The 25162-nt window shown below is 41.8% G+C and overlaps 1 protein-coding gene and 1 non-coding gene across 6 annotated transcripts in view; one reads left to right on the top strand and one right to left on the bottom strand.

Annotated features, from left to right (window-relative positions):
• The window catches only part of Fancd2 (FA complementation group D2), an 84452-nt gene that overhangs the window by 46044 nt on the left and 13246 nt on the right, over nt 1–25162 (top strand). For 4 of the 5 annotated variants that reach the window (XM_087904428.1, XM_048438616.3, XM_048438617.3 and 1 more), the window contains 12 exons: nt 1680–1788; nt 3063–3173; nt 3447–3601; nt 7056–7199; nt 8569–8685; nt 9908–10036; nt 10685–10803; nt 15555–15665; nt 17105–17235; nt 20565–20658; nt 23204–23326; nt 24714–24807. In XM_087904428.1, coding sequence (XP_087760554.1) covers nt 1680–1788; nt 3063–3173; nt 3447–3601; nt 7056–7199; nt 8569–8685; nt 9908–10036; nt 10685–10803; nt 15555–15665; nt 17105–17235; nt 20565–20658; nt 23204–23326; nt 24714–24807 — 1437 coding nt within the window. The remainder of the gene's footprint in view (nt 1–1679; nt 1789–3062; nt 3174–3446; nt 3602–7055; nt 7200–8568; nt 8686–9907; nt 10037–10684; nt 10804–15554; nt 15666–17104; nt 17236–20564; nt 20659–23203; nt 23327–24713; nt 24808–25162) is intronic. The other variant, XM_048438619.3, reaches the window with a different exon arrangement.
• LOC125403317 (U6 spliceosomal RNA) lies at nt 21573–21679 on the bottom strand. Its single transcript, XR_007232908.1, has one exon. It is a non-coding gene; the product is annotated as a U6 spliceosomal RNA (small nuclear RNA).

The following is a 25162-nucleotide window of genomic DNA, read 5'->3' as shown; positions in this document are numbered from 1 at the left end:
CTTAGAGCCTTCGTTGTGTAGCCAGCTTTTCAGCTGTCTGCAGTCCCACTTCTCCACAGAGTGCCTGTTCACATCTGTGCTGGGACGTCCTGTTCCTTTTGCCACAGGCCTCTGCTCACTCTTTGAGCTCAAGGAGAAATAGGTATGGTTTCCTTACTTCGGAGGGTGTTTGAGGACATTGGGAATGGCGGTGTTTGATTGGTGCCTCTGCCTTTTGGTTGTATTATACTTCACATTTATGCAATAGTTCCCACTTTATAGGCAAAGAAATAAAAGCTTAGAAAGGTTACTGACCCTGCCAAAGGGACATGCGAAGTTTATAGAATAAGATTTGATTTGCTGAAATATTCTGCCTAATTGCATAACAGGTAGTAAGTACAAGTAGGGTTAAAAATCAGGTTTCTTGCATTTTGGCCCAGGGAGAGCACAGCTGTATTACAGTCTATGTTAGCTTTCTGTTGCTGAGTCATAATTTCCAAATGGGATTATAGAAAGAAGGGTTTTTATTGTCATTTTATGTTTTTTGTTTGTTTGTTTGTTTTTGTTTTTTATGGTTTTTGGTTTTTCAAGACAGGGTTTCTCTGTAGCTTTGGATTCTTTCCTGAAACTAGCTCTTGTAGGCCAGGCTGGCCGCGAACTCACAGAGATCCACCTGCCTCCTGAGTGCTGGGATTAAAGGTGTGTGCCACCACTTCCCGGTTTGTCATTTGATTCTTTAAAACTTTGTGGGACTGGAGTGATAGCTCAGAAGTTGAGATCACTTTGCTTCTCTTCTGGAGGACCAGAGTCTGGTTCCTAGCACCCACATCGGGAGGCTCAGCTGAGGGCAACTCCAGCTCCAGGCTTTCCTGTCTTCAAGATCACCCATATGCATGTATGCATCAAATACACACACACACACAACTAAAAAATTTTAAATCTTTTTTAAAATTTTTTTTTCTTTACTAATTCAGATTTTCCTCTTAAACGTCTTTCTGAATTTAGAACAAGTTTTAAATAGTTTCTAAACAAGTACTTCAGGAAGAAATACCTTTCTTTTTCTGTTAACAAAGGCATATCTTAGACTTCTTGCATACTTTATTATTTTTTGGAGTTTCATTACATACATTCATTACAGTTTTTAGTTCATCTGTAACTTTTATGGAAACTGCTAGAATATAGACAGCCGTGAATTATCTGTTATAAACTAATGAATACATGAAGCCCTCGCTTCTATCCCCAGCACCACATACTCTGTGTTATGTGGTGACACGTCCCTGTCTCTAGTTCCAACACTTGGGGGTCATGAAGGAGGATCAGGAGTTGAAGGTTATCCCCAGCCACATACTGAGTTAAGACAAATCTGGTCTGTGAGATTTCTTTCATTTTCTCCCAGATTAGCACATTTTGTGACACACTCTTTCATATACAGATATATCTGCTTCATTGTGCTTTTTTTGATTGAGACAGTCTCACTGACTGGTCTGCATCTCTCTATGTAGACCAGACTTTACTCAAATTCATGGTGATGCTCCTGCCTCAGTGTCCCAACTACTTGTATTATGGACATAAGCCACTGTACCAGGCTCATATGCTTTATATTAAAAAAAAAATTAGTGTAGTAAAAGAACCTTTTATTCCCAGCAAAGTAAAGCAAATAAAGTTAATGTCCACATGTGAATAGAATTTGTGCTTTGCAGGTTGTGAATGCCTTCTGCCAACAAACATCTCCTGAGATGAAGGGCAAAGTTCTTAGTCGGCTAAAGGACCTTGTGGAACTTCAGGAAATCCTAGAGAAGTACTTGGCAGGTAAGAAAGGCCGGGCCCAAAGCCTCAGGTATCAGTGCTGAGGAGAGGAGCAGCTTACCTTTATATTTTTCTAAAGATTTATTCATTTATTTGGACTTTGAGACAGTGTGTCTATATAGCCCTGGCTGTCTAGAACTTGAATTGTAAACCTGGCAGACCTCTAATTCACAGAAACCTACCTGTTTCTGCTCCCATAGCCAGCTAACCTTTGCTTTCTTAAATATAGTCACAAGCCAGCAATAAAGATGAAGGTCTTTTCATTCCTTCTGACCATTAAGTTAACTGGTGGATTCTAAATGCTAGCTTATGGCACTGGAGAGATGGCTCAGCATTTAAGAGCACTGGCTGCTCTTCTAGAAAAATTTGGTTCAGAGTATCCATATGGCAGTTCACAGCTGTCTATAACTCCATTTCCACAGGATTCGGCATCATCTCTGGCCTTTGTGACTACCAGACATGCACAGATATACACATAGACAAAATACTCACACACATTAATAAAATTTTTTTTTGTGCTAGCTTAGGACTAAGTATAGTGTCACACAGTTTTAATTTCAGCACTCTGGAGGCAGAGGCAGGCAGATCTCTATGAATTCAATACCATCCCGGGCTGCATAGTGAGACTCTATCTTAAAGAGAAATAGACAGACAGACCCAAAAACAAAACAAAAAAATACCAGCTTAATTCTTTGGGGAAAATAAGCCTTCCTCAGGCTCTCATCTTAAATAATGGTATGTGAAGCAAAACATGATGTGACCAAATGTTAGTATCTTTGGATTGTTTTGTTTTGTTGGGTTTTTTGTTATGTTTTGTTTTTTTGTTTTTTGTTTTGTTTTGACACAGGATTTCTCTGTAACTTTGGAGAAATCCTGTAATTCTGTCCTGGAATTAGCTCTTGTAGACCAGGTTGTCCTCAAACTCACAGAGATCCACCTGCCTTTGCCTCCCAAGTGCTGGGATTAAAGGCATGTGTCACCACCACCTAGTGTATCTTTGGATTTTTAAGTGATATATTTTTAGTTTCTTTTTGTTTGGTTGGTAATTTCATGTCCTTTTTGAAAATGGTTTTATATTAATGGATCATAGTCAGTTATTGTATTATAATATTCCTCTAAGCTCCATTTGGCTGTGCCCAAACCACATCAGATGACTGGAGTAGTATATGTTATAGGCATTTGCTGCCGCTGGTGGTGGTGATTTTGGAAGTCTATTTCTAGGTATTTGGGTAATGGGATCACAGTGTTTGGTGTTCATTACTCCTTTTCTGTTTCAGTCACCCCAGACTATGTTCCACCTTTCGCAAATGTTGACTTGGCTACTTTAGATATGATACCTTGGAACGGTTCTGCTGTTTCAACCAAAAATAGAAACAAAGGAAAGATGGGTGAGTACATTGCTAGCTTATCCTTGTCTGAGCCACACTGGACTAATTATACGTATTGTAGCATTAGTGTTTAAAAACGTAAGAATGCCAATGGCACAGTTGGTTAGTGAGCGGTGCTTAGACAGTAATTTAAAAAATCGTGCCACCAAGCCTTTCTTTAGGACGTGTGTGATGTTGTGTAGCTTGAATATAAAATTCCCTCCTCCCTTCCTGAGGAGTTGTGTTGTCAAATGTGCTTGCTGATTATGTGTCATGTTTCTCTCTGCGATGTAGGGGCAAGGAAGCAGAAAGCTGACAGCAGCAAAGCAGCCTCCACTGAAGCACTTCTAGCAGAAGACACCTCAGAATGTGATACCGTGCCGACTGGGAGAAGCCAAGGAGACAAGGTGTGGGAATACGTGACAGAGGTCTGCGCCTGCTCAGTGAGAGTAAGGCTGGCCTTACTCTGTGTTTGCTTCAGAGGGAAGAAATGGAGAGAGAAGCAAATGAAGTCTCCTGGGCCTTGGATTGACCTTTGACTAGCAGAGTTCATACTATTCTCTAAATTCCTGGTTGTTGTTTTTTGACTGGAAACCATGTACAGTCCTTTGGAAGAGACAATCTCAGTTGACAGATTGCTCAGACCAGACTGGCCTGCCGCCATGTCTGTGAGAGATTGTCTGGATGATAATTGATGTGAGGGTCCGTTATGGGTGGCATACTTGGGCAGGTAGGCCTGGGTTGTGTAAGAAAGCTAGCTGAGCATGAACAGGAAGCAAGCTAGAGAGCAAGCCAGCAAGCAACGCTCCTCTGTGGTTTCTATGTCAGTTCCTGCCCTGATTTTTCTCAGTGATGGAGTATGACCTGGAAGTGTAAGTCAAATAAGCCCTTTCCCCTCCTAGTTCCTTTTGGTCAGAATGTTTTATCATAGCCACAGAAGTCAAAGTAGAATAGTCCTTATTGCTGCTGCACAGATGCTGCTTTTTCTAATTATCTTCTGCATATTTTACGCCTGTGTTTTGCTCCCCTATGATACTTTGAATTCTGTTTTATAGTAGTTATCACATTGTGTCTTAGAATATACCACCCTGTGCCTTGGGGTTTTCAGACAGAGTCTCACTAGGTACCCAAGGCTAATTCCAAACTTATGATCCTTCTGCCTTAGTGTCCGTGTTGGGATTGCAACATGAGATATATATACTTCTTTTGACCTTTCTCCTTTTGACTCCAGAGCATAAACTTAGTGACCTGGATTGTTGGGCGCCATTCTGTTGACTGAGTTTTTCTGTCCTGCCCAGTCCTGCAATCATTAAGTCCCAAAGAATCACACAGAGGTCTGCATTAGTTATAAACCGTTTGGCTCATTAGCTCAGAGCTTCTTATTTACTAATTCTTATAACTTACATTAGCCCATTATTCTTGTCTGTGTTAGCTATGTGACTCAGAACCTTATTCGGCGAGGCAGTCCCATCTTGCTTCTTCTGAGGCTAAGTCATGACTGCAGAATCAGCTTTCCTCTTCCCAGAATTTTCCTGTTCTCATCGCCCCACCTCTACTCTCTGAATGGTTGTCCTGCCTATACTTCCTGCCTGTCTACTGGCCAATCAGTGTTTTATTAAAACACATTGACAGGGTACAAACCATTGTTCCACAGCACTGGATGTGGTGGTACATGCCTATAATCTCAGCATTTGGGAGTCTATGGCAGGAAGATGATCATACATTTGAGGCCATCTGAGCTACATGCAAGACTTTGTCTCAAAAAACCCAAAACAGAATATAGTTAGCAAGATGGCTCAAATGGAGTGGGTGGTGGTGGCGCACACCTTTAATCCCAGCTCTCAGGAGGCAGGCGGATCTCTGTGAGTTCGAAGCTAACCTGGTCTATAAGAGCTAGTTCCATGACAGCTAAAGCTGTTACACAGAGAAACCCTGTCTTGAAAAACCAGGAGGGAGGGTGATAGTGGTGCATCCTTTAATCCCAGCACTCGGGAGGCAGAGGCAAGCAGATCTTTGTGAGTTCGAGGCCAGCCTGGTCTATAAGAGCTAGCTCCAGGACAGGCACCAAAGTACAGAGAAACCTTGTCTTGAAAAACAAAAAAACAAAAAAACAAAAAAAAAAAAAAAGAAAGAAGGAAAGGAAAGGAAAGAAAAACCAGGGTGGAAAATGGCTCAAATGATAAAAACATCTGCTGTCACATCTGATTGACCTAAATTCAACCCCCAGAGTTCACATGGTGGAAGGAGAGAACCAATTTCCTCAAATTGCTCTTTGACTTCCACATGTGTGTGGCATGCGCACAAAAACTGAGAATAAAATGTAATAAAAAAATAAAGCCACAACAGGCATAATAAATGACTAAATAACTGTGATGTGAATGGTTTTGAAACGCTTAAACTTAAATGCTTGCTATGGTTTGTGGTAGTAGGTGAGGAGTATCCTCTGTGTCCTCTGGCGTTCACAGGGTCAGCACCATGTATTTGAGAAGTTCCCTGGACACATGGATGTCAGTTTGTTTTATAACTATCATTTGTTTCTTTAATTTATTATGTTTAACTCATAATCTCCTAAAGTCCAAGGTTTGTGTCAATAACTATATTTAATTCACTAGGTAGTTTATACCTAGAGAGAATAAGTGAAAGACTTGCTCAAAGACAGACAGTATACACTTGAGCTAAAGTTTGAAACTAGATCATCCTAGCCTTTAAGCTTACTTTTTTTTTTTTTTTAATAGTTTTTCCGACAGCAGGGTTTCTCCATGTAACAGATCTGGCTGTCCTGGACCTCGCTCTATAGACCAGGTTGGCTTCGATCTCACAGAGATCTGCCTCCTGAGCGGTGGGATTGAAGGTGTGCGCCACCACCTGGCGCTCGCAGCATTCTGTACATCCCACGTACTTTGATTTACCTAGTAGATAGAAGCAACCAAAGGTGTTGTTGGCTTATATTGGTATACTGTATCAAGTGCTGTGGCTTAGGGGATATTTAATTTGGTAAAAGGAATGTGATAATGTAAGGAAATTAGAACTTTTTGCCAAGCATGAACGTGTATTGTATAGCTGGAAGCGTTTCTCTGTCCCGCTCTGTCCTGTTGTACTAGTTACTCTCCCACCTGCCAGTCCCCACTGCTGCTTATAAAATAATCACTTTGATTCTTAATATTAATTATAATTTTTGGCCGATGGCACAGGCTTATTACTAAGTAGCTCTTACAACTTAAATTAACCCATAGTTTTTTTTAATCTATGCTGTACCACATGGTTCATGACTTGTTACCTCTCATCCTGCTTCTCTGATAACTTTTGGCATCTCCCCATCTCTGCCTTCTTTCTCCCTATATTCAGTCTCACTTTCCCACCTAGCTATAGTCTGCCCTGCCATAGGCCAATGTCGCTTTATTCATCAGCCAATAAAAGCAATACATATTCACAGCATACAGGATGGCATCCTACATCAGTATTGGACATTAGTGTGTTAGTTAAAATTAAATTTGCCTGAGTGGTGGTGATGCACACCTTTAATCCCAGCATTCAAGAGGTAGAGGCAGGCAGATCTCTGTGAGTTGGAGGCTAGCCTGGTCTACAAGAGCTAGTTCCAGGATAGGCTCCAAAGCAACACAGAGAAACCCTGTCTCAAAAAACCCAAATAAATAAATACATTTTGGTGGCAGGGGGGTGGGGTTAAAAGTACTTACTGCTCTTCCAGACAGTTTATAGCACTTACTTTTGGTAACTCACAGCCACCTGTATCTCCAGCTGGAGTGGAATCAGTGCTTCTGCGCGCACATGTTTGTTACCCACCCACCCTCACACAATTTTAAAATAAAATTAGATTAAAATATTTGTTTAATTAGGTTAATAGCTGAGACTTTAGTTCTTCTGTTTGCTCCACCTTTTCCTCAGGAGTCCACAGCAAAGGAAGGAAAGACATTTGTGTCGCTGCAGAGTTACCGGGCTTTTTTCCGAGAGCTGGACATTGAAGTCTTCTCTATTCTGCATTCTGGACTTGTGACCAAGTTCATCTTAGACACTGAAATGCACACTGAAGTAAGTGACAATCTAGAATCCCAGAACCTAACCTTCTACCAAGTCCCTCAGGTCTGTTTCTATTTCAAGAACACTGAGATATTTAAAGTAGTTGGTCGGCTGTCATGGCACACGACTTTAATCCTAGCACTTGGGAGTAAAAGGCAGATACAAGGCAGCGTGGTCTACATAGTGAGTTCTAGGACAGCCAGAACTAACATAGAGATACTCTGTGTCAACAAAGTAACAAAAGATGACCTTGGAATGTGGGAATACTGTTGAGTGGCAGAGTCTTCCTAGCAGTGTGAGGCCCTCTGAGAGGGACGACAGCTGAGAGCAAAGGGGAAGACAGACAAGGGAAGACTGCAGAAGCCCCAGTGTGACTTCAGTGGTCACTGCACTCGTCCTTATCACACAGCTCGCAAGTCACAGGTTTTCTCAGTGTGTTAGAGGTTGGGTGAACCTTACCAACAGGTTACCAATTAGGAGCACTAAGTGTACTTTAATAGGAGTACTGTTGGGGCTTAAAGAAGTCTCTGTTGTTTTCCTGTTTTCATGACATTTGTTCAGCATCAAATAGATACTTCTAGAGGCTGTTTTTATGTTGACTGCTGACCTAGACACGCTGGCAGTGCAGTAGCACACATAGCTTGCTGCAGGTATGACTTGCCTTCAGTCCGTGAAGTGTAGTAGAGGATGCAGACAGGACTGCTCCACGCTGTGTTAATATCTGGACGTAAATAAGAGAGTATTCTAATAATGTTGAGAATAGAGATATTTTCACAGAGAAGGTAACTTTTGATAAGGATATTCCTAGAGAATGGAATTTCTCCAGACTAAAATATTTAAAATAGTATGGATTTTTACCTTTTTTACCTAATAGTTGTAAAACTATAGGCACCTTCAGAGTGGAGTCAGTAGTGTGTGTGTGGTTTTGTGTGTGTGTGTGTGTGTGTGTGTGTGTGTGTGTGCACGCGCGCAGTTTGTTGTGTTTTTTACATTTTTCTTTATCAATCTGCTCACAGAAGATTCTCCGTAAATGTGTACTGAATGCACATTTCACCATTCCGTGTCTTGCCATGTACTTACAGAATGACTCACCGCAGTGAATAGTAGTTAACAGGAGGAAGGAAATATGGCCACTGGGGAGTCTGGGGAGATGACTGAGTGGGTCGAGTACTTGCCTAGGTCCTGGGGTCTGAGCTCTAGTCCTTGTGCTTGTGTGGCAAGTGCTTTATCCCCTGGGCCTTCTGTCTAGCCTCCTATTTCTTTTCTGTTTAAATTAAAAGTCAAATTCAGTTCCTCACCCAATGGGAAGGATGAGCATGAAATATACCCAAAGCATTGTGACTAGGGCATGATTGAAGTTAGTTTTCTTCTTCTGCTCCAGGCGACAGAAGTTGTACAGCTCGGGCCTGCAGAGCTGCTTTTTTTGCTGGAAGATCTTTCCCAGAAGTTAGAGAATATACTGACACCTTCTTTTGCCAAGAGAATGTGCTTCCTCAAGGTTAGTAGAGACACAAGCATAGGACTGGGCTTAGAAAACTTGGAAACAAGCAGGTACTAGTGGTGAGTGTCCTGGTGTTGTGTTTAATTTCCTAGGTAACATGATGGCATTCCTATTACCAGATCATAGTTGCCTTGTCCTATACAGGCTGGGCTGTAGTGTACCATAATACACTTAAAGGCCGAGGCTGGATCCTTCACACCGTGTGTGTGTGTGTGTGTGTGTGTGTGTGTGTGTATTTTTGAAACAAGATTGAAAAGATTCCCTAGACATGGGTTTATTTCTAAATGTCATAAACGTTTTCAATCCTAATTGCTCTCAGGTCTTCCCTTGTTTTCCTGCAGTTCTGAGGGGCAGACCCACAGCTTCATGAGTACTAGACTACCACTGAACTGCACCTGTAACCCTCAGGTTTGATGTTAATAGCCTCCCAAACTAAGCCTGTATGTAAAACTCAGTTTAGAACTTGGCTGCCTAGAGAGGCTGGAGCCTCAGATGTGTATAAAAGGAACAAAAGCACCTAGCATATGGGGAAGTTCTTGGGTGGTGCAGATGGTAAAATATGAATGTGTGTGTTGTTTGTTCTGTATGTGTGAGCGCAAACTCATTAGAGTTGATGTTCCTTTGAGTCAGTCTCCTAAAGCCCAAGGCTAGACTTGAATTCACTATGTAGATGAGAATTGTCTTTAGTCCTGATCTTCCCGCCTTTATCTCCCTCCTGAGATTAAAGGCATATGTCACCATGCCTAGAAAGTCTATACTTTTTCAAAATATATTTATTTATTTTTATTTTATGTATGAATATTTCCCCTGTGTGTTCCATGTGCTTATTATAGAGGTCAGAAGAGGGAGTCAGGTCCTCCTGGAACTAGAGTTTCAGTCAGTTGTGAGCCATCCTGTGGGTGCTAGGAAACAAACCAGAATCGCTTCAAGAACAATAAGTGCTCTTAACTTCTGAGTCATCTCTCCAGCCCCACGTGTGCACTTTTTAATCAAACCCTGTTCTATCACCACAAAATCCATTCTCTCAGATATTTAAAACTAAGGGAAATTTTTTTTCTTTTGCTATCATTTTTATCCCTTTTTTATAATATTGTCTTAGGCAATTAAATTACCTCTTCTATCTATTCCTATCTGGAATCACAACTTTGAACACTTTTATAAAGGTTAATTTTAAGGAATTTATCTAGTTTTCCATTGATAACTCTGATTTTTATTGTAGAATAAAGGAAGCCGGAATATTGGATTCTCACATCTTCATCAGAGATCTGTCCAGGACGTTGTTCATTGTGTTGTTCAACTGCTAACTCCAATGTGTAACCATCTGGAGAATATTCATAACTACTTCCAGGTTAGAAGACTGTCTTGTTATAAGACGGTAAACCGTGTAAGCACTGGTAGGCAAGCTACTGTGTGTAGGCAGCTCTGGGAGGAGAAGCAGGAGGGAGGAGGTAAGAGGAAGAAAGAGTTACACCTTATGAGTCAGCGGTCAGGAAAGCAGGCTGACTCAGCAGTAGAAGTCTGTGAACAGCTGCATAGATTGAACACGGTCTTCGGGTAGGGTGCAAGAATGTTCAGAGCAGCAGGACAAGCAGGCTTTGGAGCTTTTGAGAGAGGGGGAGGAGGGAGCAAGAGAGGAAGGGAGAGGAAGGACACGAAAAGAAAAATTTCCAGGTTATGGTGGTGGCACACGCCTATGATCCCAGCACTCAGGAGACAGAGGCAGATGGATCTCTGTGAGTTCCAGGCAGAGTTCGAGGCCAGCCTGGTATACAGAGTGTGTTCCAAGTTCCAAGACAGCTCCAAAGCTACATGGAGAAACCTTGTCTCAAAAAACAAAAGAGAAAAAGAAAAGGAAAAAAAAATAATTTACAGGCAGGCTGAACTTTGTGGGTCTGTAAGTAATTAATTGCAAAGACTTCCTTTTTAACTGAGAAATACTGAAGAGGAGTGAGAACAATTGCAGGAGGATCTGTACTGAAATCTCTTTACTTTTTAGAGCTTAAGTGCTGAAAATCTCAGTGTAGACGACAAGCCAAGAGTGAAAGCTCAGGAGCACCTCACCATGTCTTCCTGCTACCAGAAGCTGCTGCAAATCTTTCATACGTTCTTTGCGTGGTGAGTGTGGGTAGGAAGTGTTGCAGAGGAAAATGAGTATGTACTTGCTTTCACTTATGATTATTCCCCGAGAGAAGAAGGGGAGGAAAGGGATTCAGCTCCTTACTGTGGCGTTTTGTTCCTTTCCATTTGATCTTATAAAACCACTCAGTCTTATGGAGCCAGTGCTACTAGGCAGTTTAGTATATTAGGTGGCTTACTGATGAGCTGACATAGCAAATCTGGACCCCTTACTCCTTCCGATTCTTGTTGAAAGCATTCTGTAATAACTAGGAAAGCCAGCACTGTGGTACATGTTGGTAATCCAGCTCCTGGGAGGGCTGAAGCAGAAGGCTCATTTAAGCTCATGGTTTGAGATCAGACTGAATAACACAGGGACACACACACCCATTTAAAAATTTAATTTTGTGCCAGGCGGTGGTGGCGCATGCCTTTAATCCCAGCACTCAGGAGGCAGAAGCAGGTGAATCTCTGTGAGTTTGAGGCCGGCCTAGTCTAAAAGAGCTAGTTCCAGGACGGGCTCCAGAGCTACAGAGAAACCCTGTCTCGAAAAACCAAAAATAAAAAATAAAAATAAATAAATTTTTAATTTTGTTTTATGTTTTATTTTCAGAACAGGGTTTCTCTTTCTCAGTGACAGCCCTGGCTATCCTAGAACTCACTCTGTAGACCAGCTTTGAACTCACTGAGATCCGCCTATCTCTGCCTCTCAAGTACTGGAATTAAAAGCATGTGGCACTACCACCTGACTTAAATAATTTCTATTATTTAATAAAAAGAAAGACTGTTAGCCGGGCGGTGGTGGTGCACACCCTCAATCCTAGCAGTCTGGAGGCAGAAACAGGCATGTCTCTGTGAATCTGAGGCCAACCTGGTCTACAAAAACGATTTCCAGGACAATCAGAGCTATACAGAAAAACCCTGTCTTGAAAAACAAAAAACAAATCAAAAGACAAAGGGAGATTGTTAATTTGTTATATTATTTTTGAGTAATTGTAAGTTTCAAATTATGTGATAAAAGAATGAACACATTATGAACTGGAATATTGGAATATTTTGGGGTACCATGGAAGCATTGGCATTTTTGAAAGCACGGTCTCATAGATATTGGTCTTGAACTTGCTCTGTAGCGGGGACTGGACTTTAACTTTTGATCATCCTTTGTCTGTCTCCTGAGTACTGGTATTGCAGACCTGTGCCACCATAACTGGTTTATTTGTAGTGCTGGGGATGGCGCCTAGAACTTTATACATGATAGGCAAGCACTCTACCAACTGAGCTACATCCCCACCCTTGCTCAGGCCTTTAAAGAAACAATGGCATTTTATTTTTTACATTTTAAAACGTATGTGTGTATATGACTCTGCCCTCAGAGGCCAGAAGTAGATATGGGATCTCCTTGAACTGGAGTCTCATGTAGTTGTAAGCCACCTGATGTAGGTGCTGGAAACCAAATTCAGACTGTCTACAAGAGCAGTACATTCTCTTAACTACTGAGCCATCTCTCCAGCCCAACCCTGTTTCTTTTTAAAATAAGGACAAAAATATATTATAACACAATGTGTTTTAAATTTTATATGTGTGCACTAATGTGTTTTTCTACCCAGTGGGTCCAAGGGGTCAAAATCAGATTGTGTCAGGCTTGGCATCAAGGGCCTTTACCTGGTGAACGTCCCACTGGCCCCAGGAGTTGGTTTTTAGAGAGAGCTGAAGGCATAGCGTGGGTGTAAGTAGAGATAAGGGCATGTCCCTAAATACTTCTGTTCTTTAAGTCATGCCTTATCCCATATGTCCTCTTTGAACAGGTTTTCTGGAGAATTTTACTCAAGCTTAAATTTATGATAAATGTTAACTTCCAAGCCATTGGCATTATTCTGTCCGACTGCCTACTCAACACCAACTTGAATGCGTCATTGACACCTCAGACTCATCACATCCAGATCCATGCACAATATCACTCTTCCTCCCGCTTTGCCTCTCTTGGAAATGGCATCATCAATTTTTTGTGCCAAACCCCAGGAGTTATTCTTATGCCTCCTAGTTTCTACTCCTTCACACATGTAATCCTAAATTCTGTTGATTGTATCATCTAGACAACACCTTCTGCTTTCAGCCTTCCGTCATATCTGACTATTTTCACAGTTGGCCTTCCTATCCATTCTCCACTGAAGAGTCACCGCAGTCACCCAGCACAAATCTAATCTGATCTTGTCCCACTTATGCTCTCTGGTGGCTGTTAGTCTCTCCTGACTTTGACCTGGCTTTTTCCGCCTCCCGTTGTTTGACTTCTGCTCTTGCACCCATTGTCTCACATCTGCCTCTGGTAGACTGAATTCTTTAGCACCCTGCTTGGCTTTCACCTAAACCCTTCAGATATGCCTCCTTCTACAGAATCCTTGACTATTTGATCCATACCCTCTTCTTACTGGATCTCTTCAGTTTCTGGACATCTTCTCTAACTTTGCCAGGTATAACCTTGCCTTGCCCTCAGCTCCCTTCTAACACTCTGGCATTCTCTTCTGGTAAAATGTCACACATTTTGTTAAAATTGCTTGTTTATTTTTCTTCCCTTCTCTCCACAAAGGCAGATGCCAGTCATTTTTATATCCTTAGTACTTAAAAAGCAATGCCTGATAAAAGATTTGCATTGACAGTTCATCAAGGAGACTTTTTATTTAATGGTAAACACAAAAAAGGGTATTCATTTGTGGTGATGTTTTGTTTATGCTCTAACAAATAAAACCTGACTGGAGATCAGAGTGTGGAGCTAGCCACTAGTTAACCGTAGAGCCAGACAGTGGTGGCATACACCTTTAATTCTAGTGCCTGGGAGGAGGAAACAGGAAATGACATGGCTAGGTAGAGAGAGGGAGTGATAAGGAAAGGCGTAGAAGTTGGTGAAGTAAGAGGTGGCTGTGACTTGCTCCTTTGTCTCTGGTCTTTCAGGCTTTACCCTGATATCTGACTCGAGATTTTATTATTAAGACCAATTAGAATTTGTGCTACGTTAATTATTAAGGAATTGTGCATACGCATGCATACACACACACACAAAAGCACGCTTACACACAGGAAAGGAAAAGGAAGGTATTGCTAGAGAAGGCATAGGGTTCCGATTATGCAGATTCTTAAAAGTTTGGCAGAAGATTTTCTTTTTAAGATTACTTTTGTTTTGTTTTAGTTTTTAGTGTTTGTTTTGTGTATGCACACCTGCATGTGTATCTGCCTGTGTACAATGAGTATGCAGGAGCCAAGGAAGTTGGAAGAGAGCTCAGAAACTGGAGGCCCATGTGACCATGAGCCACCTTGTGCTGGAAATGCAACCCAGGTCCTCTGAAAGAGCAGCTGGGCTCTTGACCACTGAGCCAGCTCTACAGCTTTTAACTATTTTTTAGGAAAGAAATTTTGGCATCATAGTCATGATAATAATAAAAATTTCTTTTGAGGAAAATCTTTTTGGCAGTAGCCTGCCTGATAATTTGGGAAAGGAAAGGAACAAACGGGACTGGAGAGATGGCTCAGTGGTTAAGAGCGCTGGCTGCTCTTCCAGAGGTCCTGAGTTCAATTCCCTGCAACCACATGGTGGCTCATAACTATCTGTAATGAGATCTGGCGCCCTCCTCTGGAGTGTGGGCTTACATGGAGGCAGAATGTTGTATACATAATAAATAAATCTTTTAAAAAAGGGAAAGAAACAAAAACAAATCCAAATTATCATATGCTCTGCAGATATAATGATAAGGGATATAGTCTTGATTAGGAAGGAAAGGGAAACAATAAGGTAATTCTGAGATAGACTCCTCAAGAGTTGACTTATTAATGCCAAGAGGAGATACAGCTTCTTTATTGAATCCTATGAGGCTAGACACTGAGTTAGTAATTTGACAAAGTTAGTACTGCATTTTAGAGAAGACTGAGATGCACAGACAGCAAAAAGCTCTGTTGCCCTTGCAAAATAAACCTGAAATATTGTTAGATCCATAAGAAAGTGCAATTTTGGGTATACTTCAGCTCTTTTGTGTGTGTGTTTGTGTGTTTTAATCTATTTATTATGTATGCAATGTTCTGTCTGCACGTATGCCTGCAGGCCAGAAGAGGACACCAGATCTCTTTGTGGATGGTTGTGAACTACCATGTGGGTGCTGGGAATTGAGTGTAGGTCCTTTGGAAGAACAGCCAGTGCTCTTAATCTCTGAGCCATCTCTCCAGGACTGGGTTTTGGTTTTGGTTTTTGGTTGGTTGATTTTTTTTTTTTTTATCTTTTTGTTTTGTTGGGGTTTTTTCTTTTTTGTTTTTCTGGAGACAGGGTTTCTCTATGTAGCTGTTTCTGGCTGTCCTAGAATTCTCTCTGTAGACAAGGTTGATCTCCAACTCAGATTTGCCTGCCTCTGCCTCCTAAGTGCCGGGACTAGAGGTATGCACCACTACTACTTGGCTTACGCTTCCTTTTGCTGTTGCTGTTTTAAGACAGAATCATATTAATGCCTCAGACAAGTCGCATCTAGCTACACAACAGTCCTCCTACCCCAGTCTTCCAAGTGCAGGCATTACTGGCAGGTGCTACCACACCCACCTACACTTCAGTTCCTAGTCAGTTGCTTAGATCTGTGACTGTATTTCATGCTTAAGATCTTGAAATTCCATTTTGAAACTGTTGAATCCCAAACTTAGGTAGAGGGCCAGGACCCTCAGGTACTACCCAAGTAATCTTCCTGAGATAAGCTGAACCACTTTTTATGACTTGACTTTAGGAAAGGATTCACTCACCACTCAAACCATCATCTCCTGCACTCAGCCCTGGAGGTCCTCACGAGCCGGCTGAAGCAGACGGAACAGAAACAGCCCTTGGAGGAACTGGTCAGGTGGGTCAGTCTGCATGCTAGTTTATTGGCAGAGCTTTTTTTTTGGAAAATATTCACTGTTAGTTGTGAAAAAAATCTATACTTGTCTGTCACTTTCCCTTAACATATTTGTTTTTTCATGTTTAAAGTTTTTTTTTGAGACTAGGTCTTATTATATATCTCTGTTGACCTTGGAACTCATGACCCTCCTCATACTCACAGAGATCCACCTACCACCGCCTTCTGAGTGTTGGAAGTAATGGCATGCAACACCACACCCACCCTGTATAATTTAATTGTTTGGTGTGTGTCTGTCTGTCTGTCTGTCTGTCTGTATCCTCTGCAAGAGCAGTGTTCTTAACTGCCTAGCCATCTCTCCAGCCCCTTGTTTAGATTTTTTTGTTTGTTTGTTTAATTTATTTTTGGTTTTTCCAAACAGGGTTTCTCTGTAGCTTTGGAGCCTGTCCTGGAATTAGCTCTTGTAGACCAGGCTGACCTCGAACTCAAAGAGATCCCGAATGCTGGGATTAAAGGTGTGCGCCACCACTGCCCAGCTTTTCTTTTGATTTTTTTTTTTTTTTGAAGCAGGATCATACTATGTATCCTAGGCTGGCCTCAAATTCACCATTCTTCTGTCTTAGTCTCCTAGCTGTTGGGATTACAGGCATGTGCCACTACTCCCTACTCTTAGCCAACTCTGGATTATCTAAGAACCTACTTTGTCATCTAGCAGTTTAGAGTATATAGGGAGCAACTAGTTGATACTGATTGCCAGTCCTGTCCTGTCCTGTGTTCCCCCATCACATTGTTGTGAGATCAGGGTCAACCTAGTCTTCATGAGATCTTCCTCAACACCCGTAACATCCAAAGACAGCAAATAATTTATGCAGGGTTTTGTGTGGTATTCTGATGCTTGGGCTTCTCAGTGTACATGACCTCCTTAAGCCAAAATTTTGTCCATGTAGCTTTTTTCTGTCCATCTTTCTCTGAGAAAGCTACGTTTCTGTTAGATTCTTGAATGAAACACAGTACTACGCTAACTATGATGCCACATGTCTTTAATCACGCCACTCAAGAGGCAGAGACAGGTTGATCTCTATGAGTTTGAGGCTAGCTTGGTCTATAAAGTGAGTTCCAGATCAGTCAGAGCTACATAGTGAGACCCCATCTTTAAGAAAAAAAAAAAGGTACTAAAGCACCAGAAAGTAAGGTGAATTGTTCGTAATCATTTACATTTTTGTGTGTGGAGGGGGGTTGAGGACAGTTTAGAGGAGTCGGCTTTCTCTTTCTACCATTTAGTTTTCTGGGATTCAACTCGGGCTAGCCAACTTGTCAGCAGACTTTTACCTGATGACTGTAAACTACTTGGAGACTTGGGTGACTGGTGTGCGTGTAAAAACATCTTCAATGCATGTGATGTGATGCCTGTGTCTATTCTTTTGTTTCTTGCGTCTTTACAGCCAGAGCTTCACTTACTTGCAAAATTTCCACCACTACATTCCCAGTTTCCAGTGTGGTCTTTACCTTCTCAGACTTTTGATGGCTCTTCTGGAGAAATCTGCAGTACCTACCCAGAAGAAAGAAAAACTTGGTGATGATCCCAGATCTCTTTTTGGGGGGGATGGGGGAGAATATGAATAGGGTTAATATCTTACACTTGTAAATTTGGTGTTTCCTAGAACTTTGAGCATTTATTACATGTGAATCCCACAAAATCATGAATATGCCCTCTTACTTCACCAAAGAGACTGTTTTCTTAGAAAGGGCTATGTCACTGCTTAGTGTAACTTTGGTTAGATTAATTGATTAATGGTGTAGGAGGCCCTTCTGTATTTATGTTGCTTTCATTGGTTATTAAAGAAACTGTCTTGGCCTAGTTGATAGGGCGGAACTCAGGTAAGCGGGGAAGACAGAACAGAATTCTGGGAGGAAGAAAGCAGAAACAGGCAGACGCCATGGTTTTCCTGCCCAAGACAGACGCTGGTTAGACTCATGCCGGTAAGCCACAGTCAAGTGGCAATACACATTAATGGAGATGGGTTAAACTAATATGTGAGAGTTAGCCAATAAGAGGCTAAAGATAATGGGCCAGGCAGTGTTTTATTTATCACACAGTTTCTGTGTGATAATTTCAGGGGTTAAGCTAGCTGGGCGGTGGGACTCAGCCCACTGCTCAACCTACAACAGATTAGTTTCTTTTTTTAATTAATTAGATTTTTTTCCCAATAAGATATATTTATTTTGTTTTTATTTTATATGTATGCGTGTTTCACCTTCATGTATATCATATGTTATTGAAGACTAGAAGTGGGCATTGGCTCCCCTATATCTGGAGTTATAGACAGTTGTAAGCTGCCTAGTGGGTGCTGGGAAACCAGCCCAGGTCCTCTGGAAGACCAGCAAGTACTCTTAACCACTGAGCCATCTCTCCAGCTCCCAAATTTTCTTTTTTTGTACTTGAAATTAAACCCAGTGCTAACCTGTTGAACTTCACATGCCATCCTTGATCATTTACTATCTAACTTTGTTTGTCTTTAGCCCTTTTTCTCAGTCCTTGATTATTTTGTTTATCTTTAGATTTTTTTTCTTTTCTTTCTTTTTTTCCCCTTTCTTTTGTTTGTTTCTTTTCAAGTCAGGGTTTCTCCAGGTAGCCCTGACTGTACTGGAACTCAGAGATCTGCCTGCTTCTGCCCTCCGAGTACTGGCATTAAAGATGTGATCCACCACTTCCCAGCTGACTTTTTCCTTTTTCTTTTTTCTTTTTTTTTTTTAATGTATGCAGGCACTAGATCTCATTACACTCATTACAGATGATTGTGAGCCACCATGAGGTTGCTGGGAATTGAACTCAAGACCTCTGGAAGAGCAGCCAATGCTCTTAACCTCTAGGCTATCTCTCCAGCTCTTTTTTTTTTTTTTTGACAAGGTTTTGCTATGCACTTCAGGCTAGCATTGAACTTGAACTCTATATAAGTCAGTCCAAGCTTGAACTTGTAGCAATCCTCCCTTCCTCTTACTCCCAAGTACTAGAATTATAGACATGTGCCACCATATCCTGCATAAGTCGTAATAATCTGCTTCCTTCTTATTTTAGATACTTACATACTTTTTATTGCTATGATAAGACACTGGTGGGACCAAGGCAACTTATACAAGAGTTTATTGGGCTTACACTTTCAGAGGGTTGGAGTGGGAATCATGGCAGTTGGTACTCAGAGATGGCATAGAGTAGTAGGTGAGAGCTCACATCTTGATCCACAAACAGGACACAGAGAGAGCTAACTGGGAATGGCCTGGGCTTTTGAAACCTCAGTGCCCACCACCACTGACACGCCTCTTCCAATACACCTTCTAATCCTCAAACAGTTCCACCTGCTGAGAACTAAGTATTTAAACATAAAAGCTATGGGGGCCATTCTTATTCAAACCACCACGCTCCATCTTTTTATTATTTTAGTCACATGATAGATGGGTGCAGAGATATGTACATACGTCACAAAGTGAATAAAGATGAAAGAAAATCACAAGCAATATCAAGGAAATAAGTACTGGCCACATCCCTGACCCTTTTTTTGTTTTGTTTTATTTTGTAACAGGGTTTCTCTGTATAATGCTATATTCTGGAACCCACTTTGTAGGCCAGGCTGCCCTCAGACTCAGAGATCTGCCTGCCTCTGCCTCTGGAGTTCTGGGATTAAAGGTATGCCCTACCACTGTCCAGCCTCCTGTCTTTTTTTTTTTAAAGCATGTGTTCATTATGGCATTTTCATGCTTTTTTAATCATCTACTGACTTTTTTCCCCTCTTTCTCTCTCCCCTTTTCCCTTTCCCTTCTCTCCGTCTCTGAGGAGATCTTACTGTGTAGCCAAGCTGACTTTGAACTCCAGATCCTCCTGTGTTGGCCTCCCCAGTTCTGGGAGTAAAAGTGTGTGTCACCATGCCTCTGTAGGGACCAGGAACTTAGGACCTTCTCTTTAAGTATCCTTTATCATAGTTCTTGGATTGCAAAGCACTAATTGTATTTCCCAGTTTTGGCACAATAGAAAGCAAGATTAAAATGTGAAAGACATGTTTTTGTGCTTTAGGACAGAGTCATTAAGTAGAGTATACTTTGTCTTAGACAAGTGGTTTTATTTATGGCAGTTTAGTTAATAGAACAGGAACAGATTAGCTTTTTAAACATTGTTTTTTAGACCAGGGCTGGTGCTATCTGCCTGTAATTCCAGTACCTTGAAGGCTGAAGGAAAATTGTGAGTTTGAGACTAACCTACAGTATATAATGAGATTCTCATTTTTCTTTTTTTTCTTTTTTGGTTCTCCAACCCTTCTACCCCCCGCCCCCCTTTTTTAAGAGTCTCTTGAAGCTCAGGAGGAGATGGTTGGCAGTGTCTCCTCTGCAGCCTCAATAGTTTTCCCATCTCAGTCTCACCAGTGCTGGGATTATAGATGTGAACAATAAGACTCAACTAACAGTTGTGTTTTTAAATATAGGTTTTAAAAAAATGAGGTCAGGGCTGGAGGGTTTGTTCAGTGGGTAAGAGCACTTGTAGTGAGGTGGTGGTGGTGCACACCTTTAATCCCAGCACTCGGGAGGCAGAAGCAGGCGGATCTCTGTGAGTTCGAGGCCAGCCTGGTCTGCAGAGCGAGTTTCAGGACATGCACCAAAGCTACACAAAGAAACCATCTCAAAAAAAAGCACTTGTTCTTGCGAAGGACCTGGGTTCAGTTCCCAATTCCCAGCACTCACATGGAGTCTACCACTTCCTCAGGCACCAGGTATACATGTATGTACATGCAGGTGCACATGTAGGCAAAGTAATTTTATGAATAAAATAAATCTAAAAAACATTTATTTTTTTAAAAAAAGGAATGAGGTCGATTTATCAAGAATGGAATGCTTTTTGTCTTGTTTTCCAAATAGCCTCCCTGGCCAAACAACTGCTCTGTCGTGCATGGCCTCATGGGGAAAGAGAGAAGAACACCAATTTTAATGATCACCTGCATGATTTGCTTTGGTAAGATATTTACTTTCTTCCAGGGAGCCAGATTTCATTTTCCATTTTACTGTAATTGGGATCCATCATCTGGTTAGGGACTGAGTCGTGACTTCTGTTAGGGGAACTTGAGAGCAAATGGTGGTTTAGAATTAACATAGTTTAGAGTTTGGATCCTAAGATGCTTGCTTCTTCCTTCTGCTGGCTGCTGTTAGCTAATTCCTTACAACAAACCAATTAGAGAGAATAGAGTAATCTGCAGTGTGTCCTTCCTTGTTGATAGTGAATCACATACACTTATTGCCATCGTGTCTAGACATATCCGTTACTTCCAGGGTGTCTAGCTGAGGACAGGTTTGAACTTCTGTTCCTTCTGCCTTCTACCCCCTGAGTGCTGTAGTTACAGGTGTGTTCCATCCAGCAGGCTCTTTGTGTTTCCACTTTTTAATTTACATATAGGTGTTTTGCCTGCATGTCTTTGCACCATGTGTATGCACTAGAGTCAGAGGTGAGAGAAGGTCATCATATCCTCTAGAACTGGAGCTTCGGGTGTTTGTAAACCACTAAGTGCCGAGAATTGACCCCGAGTCCTATGGAAGAGCAGTGGTGTTCTTAACTGCTGAGCCATCTCTCCAGCTCTTAACTGTGTTTCTAATTGAAACTTAATTTAGCACTCGGGAGGCAGAGGCAGTCAAATCTCTTGAGTTCAAAGCCAACCTGGTCTTGAACAAGTTTCAGGATATCCAGGGCTGTTACACAGAAAAACCTTATCTTGAAAAACAAAAACAAAGTGAATGTCACCAGAGTTACATGGGGAGAGAAGGGGAAATTTATTTGAAAACTTAACACATGGTAGCTTCTCATGAAGTTTTTTTTTTTGTTTTTTGGGGTTTTTTTGTGTGTGTGTATTTTTTTTATTTATTTATTTATTTATTTTAAATATGGAACGCTTCACGAATTTGCGTGTTATTCTTCCGCAGGGACCATGCTAATCTTCTCTGTATCGTTCCAATTTTAGTATATGTGCTGCCGAAGCGAGCATTTGTTGTTATTTTTTTGTTTTTGGTTTTTGGGGTTTTTTTTTTTGTTTTTGTTTTTTTTTTTTTTTTGCTTTAGAAAAGTTTATTATTGAGACTGGAGAGGTGGTTCAACAATTAAGAGCACTGACTACTCTTCCAGAAGACCTGGGTTCATTTCCCGGCATTCACATGGAATTCACAACTATCTGCAACTCCAGTTCCAAGGGATCTGGCATACACACATGGGGGGGGGAGACAAAACACCAATGCACATAAAATAAGCCTTCAAAAGAAAGAAGAAAAAAGTTTGTTTATTTTTATTTGATTTTTGGGTTTTGTTTTGTTTTGTTTTTGTTTGTTTGTTTGTTTGTTTTTTTGATTTTTCAAGACAGGGTTTCTCTGTAGTTTTTGGTGCCTGTCCTGGAACTAGCTCTTGTAGACCAGGCTGGCCTCGAACTCACAGGGATTCGCCTGCCTCTGCCTCCCGAGTGCTGGGATTAAAGGCGTGCGCCACCACCGCCCGGCTTTGATTTTTGGTTTTTTTTTTTTAATATTTATTTATTTATTAAGTATACAATGTTCTTTCTGTGTGTATGCCCGCAGGCCAGAAGAGGGCACCAGATCCCCTTACAGATGGTTGTGAGCCACCATGTGGTTGCTGGGAATTGAACTCAGGACCTTGGGAAGAGCAGGCAATGCTCTTAACCTCTGAGCCATCTCTCCAGCCCCTGATTTTTGTTTTTGAGACAGGATTTCTCTGTAGCTTTGGAGCCTGTCCTGGAACTTACTTGGTAGGCCAGGCTGGCCCTAAACTCATGGAGATCCACCTATCTCTGCCTCCTGAGTGCTGGGATTAAAGGCATGCGCCACCACTGCCCAGCTAAAAAGTTTATTATTGTTGGTGATGTGTATTTACTAGCTCTTGTGTTCTAATATATTTAACAGTGCTGTGCCTGAGTTCCTGTATCATACCTTGAATTTCCTTTTCTCTTATGTGTGTGTGTGAGAGAGGGAGACAGGCAGATTGACAGACAGTAACAGAGAGAGACTGAGACTGGAGAGTTGCCCAGGCTCACCTTGAACTCATTCTGTAACCCAAGCTGGCCTTGAACTTGTGATCCTCCTGCTTCTAACCCCCCAATTGACCGAGAGTCAAGGCCTATGCCACCAGGCTCGACTCCATGTCTTGAACTTCTACAACTCTGGAAATTGACCACTCACCATCTGATCTGGTTCTAACATAGGGTAATGCTGATTGCTTTTTGTTCTTTCCTTCGTGGATTTCCATAGAGTACATGTAGATACTGAATCTAATTGCAGGTGGTTACTGTGTTAGTCAGCTTTCCACCTCTGAGAAAATAAGCGTCAAAAGGGGGAGATTCGTTTGGGTTCCTGATCATTTGCCTTCATTGACTGTGTACCTGGTAAGGAGATGCAGGACCCAGGAAGGGAGCTAGTGTTAAAGCAAGCGTTCTTCCATAGTAGCCAGTAAGCAGGGCAGATAGTAATTCCATAATGTGTGTCCCTACTCTTCTGACACTGCAAAGCATCTACCTGGAGCACACAGACAATGTTCTGAAGGCCATAGAGGAGATCGCTGGTGTTGGTGTCCCAGAACTGGTCAATGCACCAAAAGATGGATCTTCCTCTACATTCCCTACGTTGACCAGGTAAGGGAGTTCTTGCTCCACTGTCCTCCATGTAATTCTCATCTAGAGGGTAAATTCACCCACTCCTTTGGCAGCAAAAGTCTTACTGTGAAGAGCCCACAATCCAAGTTGTATTCTTTACTTTTCCCATCACTGATAAAATGTCTAACAGAAGCAATCTGAAAGGGGAAGGGTTTATTTTAGGTCACAGTCAATCCATTGTGGCAGCTGAGTATGGTGTTGAGATCTGTTCCATCACTTGCCACTTGGTGGCAAGAGTGTAGGGATGCAGCTTGTTCACATGACTAAACAGGAGCCAGAGTAAACAGACCAGAATGAGGGTTAGGTGTTCCCTTCCAAAGCCTACCCATTCCACCGGCCAGGCCTACTTTGCAAAGGCTCTCTACATCCTTCGAAAGAGCGCTATTGGCCATGTTCAAATCATGAGCCTGTGGGGGTATTTCAGGTTTAAACCATTCACAGGGTGTGTAAAAAGGATCTCATGGAGGAATGTCGTATCGCTACTTCCAGTTTTCACAGATAGAGAACTACGGTTTGTGCTTTTATCCTTTAAACTTAAGACTCATGCTAAGGTTGTAGCCCACTGATAGTGCATACTTAGCATGTGGGAAGCCTGGGTTCATCTCCCAACACACTAAAATTAATAAAAATGATACTTAAGGCCATTTTCTAATACTTTAACCGCCTTGAAAAATAGTTGATTATTGTACTTAATGGTTTTGTGTCTTACAGTACCAATGGTTACCTTGTACTTATAAAGTCATTCCAGTTTATCAGACATCTTCATCTTGTTTCCTGTGAGGTAGAGGTATCATTACCACTGTTTTACTTGCGGAAAATGAAGGTTAGAAAGACTTTCTTCCACTTATAGTCAGTGAAGGGAACACAACCACAGCTTACACTTGACTTCCCCGCTCTTTCACTGCTACTGCAGTGAGAGAGGTCTCTCTCTCTCTCTCTCTCTCTCTCTCTCTCTCTCTCTCTCTCTCTTTCTCTCTCTCTCTCTGGTGTCCTCTATTCTGGGCTAGCCTCAAACTCCCTGTGTTGTTTAGGATGACCTTAAAACTCCAGTTCTGGTTCTTTCGCTTCCTCCTTAGTGTTTTGATTGCAGGTGTGCACCACCATGCCCACCTATGTGTGCTGAATCCCGTGTATAGTAGGGTAGGTAAGCACAGCACTCTTATCTGTTGAACTACATCCCAGCCCCTGGGCTCATGTTTAATTCTTTCCATTCCCCTCTTTCAGTGGACCTTAGTGAAAAAGAAAACATTCGGAGACAGGAGTATGTAAATGACTGTTGATCTCCTGACTTATTCCCACAGGCAGCTTCCTAGAAGCTTTTTGTAAACAGTGCATTGTGTGAGTGTTCATGCCTCTCGCCCTATAGACACACCTTCATCATTTTCTTCCGCGTGATGATGGCTGAACTCGAGAAGACAGTGAGAGGACTTCAGGCTGGCACAGCAACAGATTCACAGCAGGTGCTTCAGGCATTGCTCTCAAAAAGAAATGACCTTTGGTTACGTGGGCATTGTTAATTCTTTCATCTCTTGGGTATAGTTTCTCCTAAGCTGTTTCCTTTCAGTTACCAAGATCTAGGAGTTCTTTCAAACAGCTTCTGCTTTGATTTCTTTTCCATCTAGTTGGAGGTGAGAATTGAGCTCCCCTTACTTTTTCCATTAGCCACTTCCCACATGGCTTAAAGAGCTCCAAGCCTGTTTGAGATGCTATGGGTCTTAGCAGCCTCTCAGAGTTGAGGTAGACAGGGGCTACCCAGAGACTCAGAAGCCAGAGATGTGATGACCAGCAGAAGCTTTTACCTACTCGACAGTAACG

The sequence above is a fragment of the Myodes glareolus genome, chromosome 3, assembly GCF_982192425.1.
Source record: "Myodes glareolus chromosome 3, mMyoGla1.1, whole genome shotgun sequence".
In the NCBI taxonomy this organism is placed as follows: Eukaryota; Metazoa; Chordata; class Mammalia; order Rodentia; family Cricetidae; genus Myodes; species Myodes glareolus.
The sequence above is the reverse complement of the archived record's forward strand: the minus strand, read 5'-3'. Positions and strand labels throughout refer to the sequence as shown.